At 37.4% G+C, this 12,807-nt stretch overlaps 1 protein-coding gene across 1 annotated transcript in view; it reads right to left on the reverse strand.

The window, feature by feature from the left end:
- The window catches only part of LOC139124776 (eIF5-mimic protein 2-like), a 162,730-nt gene that overhangs the window by 124,975 nt on the left and 24,948 nt on the right, over positions 1-12,807 (reverse strand). Inside the window, 1 exon segment of the mRNA XM_070690888.1 lies at positions 7,461-7,532. Within this exon segment, the coding sequence (XP_070546989.1) occupies positions 7,461-7,521 (61 nt within the window). The 5' untranslated portion in view covers positions 7,522-7,532.

A 12,807-nucleotide genomic window follows, 5' to 3' on the forward strand; every position in this document is an offset into this window, starting at 1 on the left:
TTTGTTTTGTTTACACGGATTATTTTGTACAATTCCCCCGATTGTAATTTTTGTAACACGGATCTGCCACCCCGATTGTAATTTTTGAAACACGGACCATGCACTCGGACGTCGAGACAGACTCCGAGATTTATTGTTCGGCATAATGTAAATTATTCCCGAATAAAATACTATCTATGATCGCATATTTTCGTTTGTTTTGTTTTTACCCCCACTTTCGTTTTTGGCAGATCCTTAAGGACGCTATAGTAATGGATGAACGTGCGTTGTATCACGTGGGAGGGGCACAGCCCAACGGAGGCTGTGCTCGTGCGACGTAGACGTTGTACCAACCATCTGTCGTTGGGTTAGTGCATAGAGCAGTTGCACTGTCAGAGCTAAGGTGGTACAAAACTGCACCTTAGTAACAACTGCACAACTAACCTGTTAGGAAACGGTAACACTAACGAGCTAAGTGTGCACTGAACTGGCCAAACTACGTACACGCTTTCCTTCAATGGCGAAGCTATGTCGTTGACACTACGTCAAAGCAGACTGCACTGTGCGACTCTTCCAAGTCGTTCAAAGTACGTGGCCAAGTGACACAACCCAGGGGGAACAGGACAGGTTTGAGGGTGCTGCTGCACCCATAGCACTAACCCCTGGGTCTTCTACTAACTAACGAGCGAGGTGATGTTTCCCTGTTGTGGACGGCGAACGAGCTTTACTTCCGCAAAAGTAAGCTAGAAAGGGGGTAAAAGTGCACGTCCCCCGGGGCAAACAACGCCCAAGACCTCGTTATTTTCTCGACACAACCTCATCAGCGGTTGCCCCTCTATACGGGCATGCAAAAATTTTTGAAGTCTAACACGTATATGGTCGGTAATCGTACCCCGAAAATGTGGTATTTTCCCGCCAAATGCCTGGCAGGAAAGCGTGCAGGAGAGCCAATCTTCTGCAGACACGGAAAAGGGGGCCGGTTTTGACCGACTTGGCAGGATAACGGACGAGGGCGCTCGGCAGGAAAAGGGTTAAAGATGTAACCAAGACCACATCAAGCCCTGCTGTGTTAATGTTGTAAAAATCGTAGATACACATCTATGGAAGCTAGTTGGCCAAATCTTGACAGAAGGAAGTCTTGACAGGAGGAAGTAAAAGTTGACGCCGCCATTTCTAGTTTTCAATTCTAATAGCTCCTCAGTATATAAAACTGAGGAGCTAAAAACAATAACGTGGGGGGCTTCAAAGTGTAACAGCTTAACGCTTGCAATGCCGTGATGCATGTCTCCTATATGATCGTTGAGCAGCCTAATGACTTCATGTTCAAAGAAATACTTTCTGACAATGAAATTAGTGTTTTCAAAGGGCCAACAAAAAGCAGATACTGATCAAAGTCCAGCGGGACCTCTCAAGATGCAACCCTACAGAGTGTAAATCGTCAACCGTAAACACTTTCAAAACAAGTCATCGTTGATGACACAGTCCCCACTTGTTAATAATGGGTACTTTGATTACATGTCCTCAGAGAGGATAGAGTCCTCTTCATTAATAAGGTCTGTGATAAAAATACTTTGATACACATGGCGCTCAACGGCCAAGAATGAGTTCCATGGTGATGAAAACATAGAACCAATGTAGGCCACCATCCTAAATTCATAAAATGAGTCAACTAGGAATTAATCAACAGGATGTGCAAAACATTTTTGCATACAATTCTAACACTCAACAGATTATCACTGGTACCATATTTCATAAAGTTTGATGCAGTATTTACAACACTATGAGATCAACATCTGTATCAAGTTTCATCACATTTGACGTTGTATTAATTTGTGGCTATATCACCCTAATTAGGAAAGTTCATTACTTATGCAATTACAAATTAATTAAAATGACACTGATAAATGTCTTTTTCAATGTTAAAGCAATGTGAGCTTAACCCTTAAGACGCCATAGACTTTCATGCAATATAGCCTCCCATGCCAAGAACTTTTTGAACCAATAAACTTGACATGTTACACTTCTTTTAGACAGGTACAGTGTTTCCTGTGATTGGAAGCCCAGCCAAACCACTATGAATTTCAAAGATCAGGAAATGGAGAAGCTTCGAGAAGTCTTTCCATGTTTGGTTTAGCAAATGGGGGGTGGGAAAATAGGCTTAAAATGCACATTTTTGGTTCAAAATGTATTGAAAATGAATAAAAGACTCTAAAAATAGATCTTATAGTCCAAAAACCTGCAAACTTTTACACATTTTAAATGTCATGAAAGACACATATTTTGGTGAAAGTTTTCAGCAGCGGAACTTATCAAATGTAAATAATAAACAAATTGTTGATATTTGTCAATAATACAAATACCACATACCCTTCAACACAGCTACACAAAAGCATATAACACAAGTGAAATATAGCTCAAGACACAATTTTAATCAGCAACATGATTGAATTTCGTAAACAACATCTTATATCATTTGTCGTTTATTTATTTATTTGTTTGTTTGTTTGTGTATTTCATTCTGCATCGAACGGTGAAACCATGTAACCAGGAAAAATCTTTGTTTTTATTTTTTTATTTGGATTCTGATTGCTATCAGATATAATTCAATTGTTGTTGTTTTGGAATGAATGTTGCCATTAAAGTTAGAGAGGATATGTAACAGTTTGAAAGATTTTGGCATTGCAAGTAAACACAAACAACTAATTTGATTGATATCATGAACAAGCTGCCATCTTACAAGGCAATTCAAATCAGAGCCTGTATTCAGTACTTTATTAGCTACCCTGTGATTGGCAAACGACGAAAAATTTCACCACAAAAACGCACTACCTGAACTTCTGAGAAAATAAATTTGATTCAAGAACTAAATAAAATAAGTTTGAGGTACAATAAGAACGACATTCGCCTCTGAACGCTTTCGATAACCGTACTGGCCCTGACGTTTGATCGCGACGTCTCCGTAAATCATGACAGTCAATGTGAACACATATGAAAATTTGATCACGTATTTTGACGAGCACGCAACATAATTCGCCAGTAAATGAACAGAAACCAATAGATATGATATAAATAATTACATATCGGGTATATTTCGACAAAATAATATGTTGTAGACGTAGGAATATGACGCGAGATCAACAGTTCGGAGCGTGCCGTGTTGTACGTTTCGTACACACAAACCCGTGATCGGCGGCCATCTTGGCCGCCTCGATACACGATGAAGAATGCCGCGATACCAAAGTTTACTTGACATAAACAGACCTGATCGCTCCAAAATCACATATTAAATTAAGATTTCGTGAAAATCCTTTCAAATTTCTTCATCATTAGTGTTTTCGGCCTAGAAAACCGAACTGACATACTCAAACTTGAGCTTTCAGAGAGGCTGGTCAATGCGATGCTCCGTGGTGACGCCATTCAAGCCTCTGTTCAACTTCAAAATCACGTTCGGCCGATCAAAAACAGTCATCATTTTCTCAGAGATTATCGTCAAAAAATACGAAAATATGTCATTTCTATAAAGAAATGGCCAATAACTTGTCACAAAACGATCGTCTTTAGGATGTACAGCAGGAAAAAGCGTTCAGAATGTCTCTCACTTCGGCGAAGTCAGTGACCAGATCTGATTAGATATTCATGGTAAAAATAGTCGACCCGATTTCCTCAAAAGGTCGCTCAAATTACTGGAAATTGCCGTAGCTACAACTGATGATGTCATTATTTTAGTCCTGATATGGGCCTGAAGTGGTTCAAAGGGTAAGGAATGGATTTATTTGTCAGGTGACCTGTTAAACGCGGGAAATCAAGTTCCAACTTTGCCTGAGCGAACCTCAGGCCGTGTACGGATATATCCGTGCATGGCGCTGAGCGTGAGTTGGGCGTGTACGGATATATACGGGCATGGCGTTTTAAGGGTTAACATCAGTTAACATCTATATAAAGTTTCATGAATTTGATGCAGTACATATTTCTTGACATATCAGCCTACTTACGAAACTTCAATAATTGACATGTTACTGCTACATGACGTGAAACAAATTGACGAGCATATGTATGAAATAGGTCAATGTAAACTTTGAATGATACTGGTGGAAATATGTCTGAGTTATGGCTCTGTACATGAAAACATTGTAATAAAATGGCTGCCTAGCGACCATATTGGATCGTATCACATAAAAATCGACTATGTATGACATAGGTCAATGTCCTTGTACCAACTTTGAATAAAATCGGTTGAGATATGCCTGAGTTATGCCTCTGTATATGAAAAAATCGTAACAAAATGGCCACACAGCAGCCATATTGGATCGTATCACAAAACAAATTGACGAGCATATCTATGACATTGGTCAATGTCCTTGTACCAACTTTGAATAAAATCGGTTGAGATATGCCTGAGTTATGCCTCTGTATATGAAAAAATTGTAATAAAATGGCCGCCTAGCGGCCATATTGGATTGTATCACAAAACAAATCGACGTGCATATCTATGAAAGTGGTCAATGTCCTTGTACCAACGTTGAATAAAATCGGTTGAAACATGTCTTGAGTTGTGGCTCTGTACGTGAAAAAATCGTAATAAAATGGCCGCCTGGCAGCCATATTGGATCGTATCACAAAACAAATTGACGTGCATATCTATGACATTGGTCAATGTCCTTGTACCAACTTTGAATAAAATTGGTTGAAACATGTCTGAGTTATGGCTCTGTACATGAAAAAATCGTAATAAAATGGCCGCCTGGCGGCCATATTGGATCGTATCACAAAAAAAATTGACGTGCATATCTATGACATTGGTCAATGTCCTTGTACCAACTTTGAATAAAATTGGTTGAAACATGTCTGAGTTATGGCTCTGTACATGAAAAAATCGTAATAAAATGGCCGCCTGGCGGCCATATTGGATCGTATCCCAAAACAAATCGACGTGCATCTGTATGACATATGAAGTAATCCTTGTACCAAGTTTGAATGAAATCGCTTCTTGCATCTCTGAGATATCTGTGTGAACGGACGGACGCACGCACACACGCATGCACGCACGCACGCACGCACGCACGGACATGACCAAACCTATAAGTCCCCCCGGACGATGTCCGTGGGGACTAATAACATGCGACCTAATGACCATGATTAACTGTATTGTGTTACCAACAACGTGACTCTATGGATTCTCGAATTTTTGCATAGCTGTAGTGTCATTGTCTGTACAGAACTGATTGACATGATGCTTTGTGATGATGAAATACAATGTTTCATAAAGAGTTGCGGTCCGCTAAAGTCTAAAATGTTGCAATATCATGATAAATGTCACTTGCAGGTAGGTGCATAAGCATATGTTCTATTTTTGTCCTGCATTGAACTACGTTGACCTGAGGCAATGTAGTGCGAGCCAAGTACGTCCGTGTCATGGGGCGGCATTTCTCAATGCGTATTAGTTTACACAGTCATGATTTTTTTTTGCGTATTTCAGACTATTTTGCGTAAATATGCAGGATTTTGCGTTAACGGAAATGCTGTTACAGTATATACCTTTTACAATTTTGAAAATCATTATTTGGATATTTACCTGTCAGAAAAAAGTAAAAGAAAATTCGATAATATCTAATCACTGTTTACAAGAGGCAGCCATATTGATTTATCTAAGGTCACGTCTCAAATCTCTTAGATTGGGAGATTCTCAGAGCTATCTCGACACCGCTGTTACGCCAGTTTGCATATGATACAGGCATGAGTTTGTTGAATTGAATTGAAACTAGTATAGTTTCTTAGAATAAATTATGCCATTTTGGACAGGTACTTTTCTCACTGGGACAGGTACTTTTTATTTTGACTTGTCCAGTGGACAGGTGGTTGAAAAAGGTATTTTGAGCCCTGCTCAATATCATCATTAATCTCTGCAACTGACATTTTCATATACAGTACCTCAGAGGGAGTTTCTGGGAGAAAATTAAGGAATTTTGTCAACCTACGGCCGCATCATTTTTCACGTTTTTGATTACATTGACAACAGCTCTGACATGGCACAGTAAGTGAGACTACCCACAATTCCCCTTGATTTGTGTGCTCAGACATTATTTGCTAAAGGCTTCTTCAATTTTATCATTTTCTGAACAATTTGAAACTTAAAATTTAATTTTGGAATTATTGGTTAAAACTATGGTCCAAAATTATTGATTATGTTTAAAGTTTAGGAGTAAATTGAATAAGAATTCCACGTTTGAAGGTGCTAAAAATTGTACACTTGTCAAGGTAAAGTTATCAGCAACTAAGATGGTCTCATCATACTACCACCTGTCAGACATGCAAATTTCCTTTGTTACAAACATTTAAAGAAATCAATACCCTTTCTTTTGCCAACACAGATGCAACTTATTCCCTTAGTTTCCTTCAAAGTATTGCATATGGCTGTCAGAAAACTATGTTGACAAAATCACAAAATTGCTATCTCCTCCGCGGAAAAGGGGTTGATCTTCTCATTATTCACAGTGAGAAATTAAAGAACTATGATTATCAAAACTATGGTCCCAGAATTAAGAAATATGGACCAAGCTGTTCTGTGTACAGAAGAAATTTGCTTCAGTTCAGTGAGTGATCTCCGTGTGTACGGATCATGGAGAATTGTGGGTAGCCTCACTTACTGTGCATGGCCATCCACACGAGACAGATCCAAATATGTTTCTGAAAAGTACAGCTTACATGTAAAGACACCACTGACTTACCTTATAAGCTCTCTCTGTTATACATACATGTACATACACCAAATGTGAGCTAAAAATTAGTTTTTCAAAGATGAAATGCAAATATACAACTATTTGCATCTCTTTTGTTGTGAAAATTGGCCAACACACTTCCAGTTTGACTTAAGAGAACACTGTTAGGTATCCATTATGGTGTCATGGGAAAACATGTTCCAACCATGTTGATAAGGGGAGTAAGACACCAGATAGCTGCAAAATTGTAGCACTACGGTGAGGTGGATGGTGAGTTTTGTTTTTTGCGACCTCGCTCACCAGTAGCGTCACAATGCCGATGGCCCTGTAGAGTTCTAAATGAGCGCATTGCACTGGGACTGGGTGAGGCGTGTTAATGTGAAATGTTACACATTTACTGCATTTGGTTGTACCAATGTATCACTACTGAAAACTATACACTATACTACACTAACCTTGTTGCTTGTGGGGTTTGGAATTGTTCAAACACATTGATTGCGTTCCATAAGCATTGAGACGTGGGGCATCGGTGTTTCTGGGAGCAGCCATTAACAGAAGTTGGTAATGGCGGCTCCCAGCACTTCATGTAACGCTACTGGTGAGCGAGGTTGCAAAACCAAAAATCATCGACTGCCTCACTGTAGCGCTACAATTTTGCTGCTAGACACCAGATAACAAAGTAAGAAATTATGCAAATTGGCCGTTACTTCTTCCTTTCCTTTTTACTTCTTTGAGGTTTGTGGTGATGAATCTATCCTGTCTTACCTCTTTTTCTGGTCTTCAATCTGTGACCTGTAAGTGTTGGTTTGGGCGTCTTCTGACTCATACAACTGATAGCTACAATACAGACAAGAGAAATTCATGTATAGTCAGGGCCACAGAAACGTGATTGGATAATTGTTATTCAATTATCCATGAACAACAAGAATTTGTTTCATGTCTGAGAGGCTAGTCTTTTGTTTGGAAGACAATATTAATTTATTAATATTATGAAACAGTGTTCAAACAAACAAGTTTTTAGTTTCTGTAAAATACACCAGGTTTTTAAATAGACACGTCATTGCTGATGACACAGTCCCCGCTGGATTATGGTGTTTGAATTACGGTGATTGAATTACATGCTTGGTAGCTTCATTACAGGGGAGAGGGGTGAATTTGTTAAATGTTAGGAAATTACATGATAGTGGTCTGTGGGGGGTCATGTTTGTGTACTTGGGACAGTAAAGTTATGGCTGTTGGTGTTTTCCATGGCAAGATCAATAGTTACATTTATAAACTGCAGCAGCCATATTGGATTGCATCGTACCATTAATTGACATGCACATGCACACTACAATACAATGTCTATGTGCCAAGTGTGAACGAAATCTTTTCAGGGATAGTTGAGTTATGGTTCAAAAACATGAAAAAATTGTAATAAAATGGCTACCTGTTAGCCATATTGGATCGTATCGCAAAATAAATTGACATGCATTTGCCATAGTACTTTATCTGTGTACCAACAATGAACAAAATCAGTTTCGGGATACTTGAGTTATATGGTTCCAAAAAATAAAAAAAAATCGCAACAAAATGGCTGCCCGGCAGGCATATTGGATTGTATCATGAAATACATTGACATGTATATATATGCCTTGATTGTACTTTATCTGTGCACCAACATCTAGTTCAAAAACATGAAAAAATCGAAACAAAATGGCTGGCTAGCGGTCATATTGGATCATATCAGAAAATAGATTGACGTGCATATATTAGCCATAGTACTTTATCTGTGTACAAACATTGAACAAAATCAGTTCAAAGATAGTAGAGTTATGGTTCAAAAGTCTGAAAAATTTGCGACAAAATAGCCGCCTGGCGGTCATATTGGATCGTATAGTGAAATAAATTGACGTGCATATTTATACCGCAGTACTTTATCCTTGCACACAGTTTGAAAAAAAAATCGGCTCAGGGGTAACAGAGAAACGGCTGCTGACGGATGGGACCAAATCTATAAGTCCCCACCGGACTGCATCTGTGGTGGGGACTAAAAATCTCTGATGACAGTTAAGGATAAAAACGAATCTCATGATCGAAGGTTCCCGAAAACGCTATCAAAAGGTTGTAATTTCCAAAACTTCATCTGCTGCATTAACCAAGATTAATAAAAATTGCAGGCAACAGCTCTGTGTGATCAAAAGAAGATTTTATACCACACTAATTACAATAGAAATGGGACGGCAGCCATTTCTATCACCACTGATCCTACTCCAAATGTGCTTTTTGTATCTAATAAGTTTTACCGAAATAATGCTATTTTTGATGAAAAAAACATTTAGGATTTTCAACTTTTTGTCACTTCAGTAGCAGTTCTCACTTTTGAACACGCAAGTTTTCATTCTTAGGACTCGCAAAACCCTTCTTGTGTCACTATCCTGTGTTTGCTGTTAGTATATTCTGAGTCAACCTGCTGATATTCAAACTGATGTTAAATGGCATATCACTACATTTCTTTAGAACATTTCTGGTTTAAGTGTGATTTACTGTAATCATACTTCATTGTCAAATATTTTGTGACAGAATGAACTTCAAATATTGGGAAGAGAAAAAATAGTGACAATATCACTGTTCGCTCCCATATAGTTATCAAAACAAACCAACAATTGTATGAAACATGGACATACATTCAGACAGACTGACATTCACAGACTGGCACATAGTGATGACATTGACCCCAAGTGTGCCTTGGCCCATGGAGAGTGATAAGATATAACAAACAGCTGAATGTAATGATAAAATAGTTAAGTATAGGCCTACAGACACTGAGGGTGAATATGTTACAGCAATTTGATTAGTTTCTTTTCGTTTTCTACTTCTGTGATAATTTTTAAGACAATCAAACTGCAAGGCAGTTTTAATATGTATTGACGAACATATTATCTTTTACAAGCACACAGCAAACTGTTCTTGATTTTTTATTTACAATATTTGACATAGACTGAAATACATAACATGCAACTAATATTTACATTTTGCCCATGCACCAGATACATGGAGAGATTTCAACATACAATCATTAACTCAGAAACCCTATACGGAAAAGTAAACATTGTTTTCTTCCAGAACAGCTGGTACATCCACATCTGGAGCAACTTACAAACTTAACCAATTACACAAGGATGATGACACAAGAGATAAAGTTAAGAAATTTAAACTCTGGTGAACTTGACTATTCCTTTCAAATCCTTACCTAACTTGATTGACATCTTAAAGGCGGGGCCTCCCTTTAAAAGGGGGCCAAACCAATGGCGGTGTTCATTGTGTAAGTGGACACAAGCAGGTAACATGAGGGCACACGCTCCAGAAAATGCCACTTTTTAGTTTTTCCGACTGCAGAAACGCTGACAGACTGCCAAGCGGTCAGCACGAAGCTGCTGCCGATCGAACTCAGCGGTTCTATTCAAATTCTAACGTGACTGGAAGACGATTTTTAAGGAAATTCGAGTGTGGTGCTGGGGAATAAAATGAATGTTGGCAATTTGAACCGACCGTCAATCAAACGATTATATAAGCTATGTTTGCAGGATTAGCAAAAGGTGACAAAGATTGAAATCAGTTTGTGTAATTAATGTTATAGAATCAAACATCGTACTGGCCATGTGTTTGACCGGGAGGAGAACTCCACTAATGCGAGAACCAGGGATTGAAAAGTGCGGCTTTAAACTATATTACACTGCATGGTTAATTGCACACAAAAATACATCAGGGGCATACCATTTGATAAAAGGGGGTTGTCTGGAAGATTGATGAGAAACATCTTTTTTATCCGATACATTCTACATTCATTTTTTCCCACTATCCCACCTTTTCTTTGACAAACCTTCTGTGGCTGATTTTTTTATTGACATTTGTTTGGATTTTTTTCAAAATCTGCCAGGATCCCCCCCCCCTCCATCACTCTTTAACATTGAAAAAAACTTTGAATATATTTGTTGGAAACCAAACCTGCTGAAATCACATCAGCTATGTTTTCTCATTATTTTTTACCCCATTTCAACACCAAATACAGTTTACCATTTCATATGCTTACTGAATCACAACATTATCTTAAACATAGGGCCAATGTCCCTGAAACTCAATGCAGTGGCCAGAAAAAAGTGGCTAAAATAGCTGCAAAAATACACAATTGAAGATTTCATCATACTTTGAATATATCACATCGGATCATCCCTAAGAACATGTCAACCAAAGCTATCTGATTAGTAGTTTTTCGAGAATAAAATTTTCTGACCAAAAATGGCAACAATTGCCCCCAAAAATAAAAATTGCAGATTTCATCATAATTTCAAAAGATCAAGTTTAGTTCATCTATAGAAACCTGTATACCAAATTTCAAAGCTGTTAGACCTGTACTTTTTGAGAAACATATGTTTTGACCAAAAATGGCTAAAATTGCCCAAAAAAATTCAAAATTGCAGATTTCATCATAATTTCAATAAATATCATTTAGTTCATCTATAGAAACCTATATACCAAATTTCAAACCTATCAGATGAGTACTTTTTGAGAAACACATTTTTTGACCAAAAATGGCAAAAATTGCTTCAAAAATACAAAATTACAGATTTCATCATCATTTCAATAAATACAATTAAGGTGATCTGTAGAAATCTGTATACCAAATTGCAAAGCTATCAGATGAGTAGTTTTGGAAATACACATTTTTTGACCAAAAAATGGCAAAAATTGCCCCAAAAATACAAAATTACACATTTCATCAGAAATTCAATATATATTACTTAGTTCATCTATAGAAACCTGTATACCAAATTTCAAAACTGTCAGACCAGTACTTTTTGAGAAATACATTTTTTGACCAAAAATGGCAAAAATTGCCTTAAAAATGCAAATTTGCATATTTCTGCACAATTTGAACAAATCTGAAATAGATCATCCCTAGGGACATATGTACCAAATATAAAAGCTATCTGACTGGTAGTTTTGAAGAAGATTTTTAAAGATTTTTACCAAAAATGACAAAAATTGCCTTAAAAATACAAATATGCAAATTTCACCACCATTTTAACAAATCTGATTTAAGTCACCCTAAGCAAACTGCATATCAAATTTCAAAGCATCGGACGAGCGGTTTCAGAGAAGAAGATTTTTTTACCAAAAACAGCAAAAAATGCCCCAAAAATACAAATATGAAAATTTCACCACGATTTGAACAAACTTAAGTGAGGTCATCCCAAGTGAACTGCATATAAAATTTCAAAGCAATTGGACTTGCAGTTTCAGAGAGAAGGCAATTGTTGACGGACGACGACGGACGACGACGACGACAACGACAGACGACGACGGAAAATCAACCTATTTGATAAGCTCCGCGCGTCGCTAACAGCGGAGCTAAAAATTTATTTGCAATTGTAGGTCAAAACGAAAAATACCCTCACTTGATGGGCTAACTTCTTTTTTCAGTATTGTACGAAAATCGGATACTTACCAAGCAAAAGTGATGGGAAAGGATACTCATTACAAATACTGGGGAATATTGAAAGATCTTGTGTAATGTTAATACGATGTAATTTATTTCATTACAATGTAATTGATTTCGTTTTTTGAGGACAATAAAGTGGATTAAAAAAACAAGCGACCTAGCGGCCGATATAGCTCCGCTGTGTTTATGTACAGAATAACTATTTTTGACACATGTTGACGAAGAAAGTGGAAATCTTTGATAGCTCAATGCAGTGGCCAGAAAAAAGTGGCTAAAATAAGCTGCAAAAATACAAAATTGAAGATTTCATCATACTTTGAATATATCACATCCGATCATCCCTAAGAACATGTCAACCAAAGCTATCTGATGAGTAGTTTTTTGAGAATAAATATTCTGACCAATATTGGCAACAATTGCCCCCAAAAATAAAAATTGCAGATTTCATCATAATTTCAAAAGTATCACACTTAGTTCATATATAGAAACCTGTATACCAAATTTCAAAGCTGTTAGACCAGTACTTTTTGAGAAACGCATTTTTTGACCAAAAATGGGAAAAATTGCCCCAAAAATTCAAAATTGCAGATGTTCATCATTATTTCAATAATATCATTAAGTTCATCTATG

The sequence above is a fragment of the Ptychodera flava genome, assembly GCF_041260155.1.
Source record: "Ptychodera flava strain L36383 chromosome 23 unlocalized genomic scaffold, AS_Pfla_20210202 Scaffold_24__1_contigs__length_23054250_pilon, whole genome shotgun sequence".
Lineage (NCBI taxonomy): Eukaryota > Metazoa > Hemichordata > Enteropneusta > Ptychoderidae > Ptychodera > Ptychodera flava.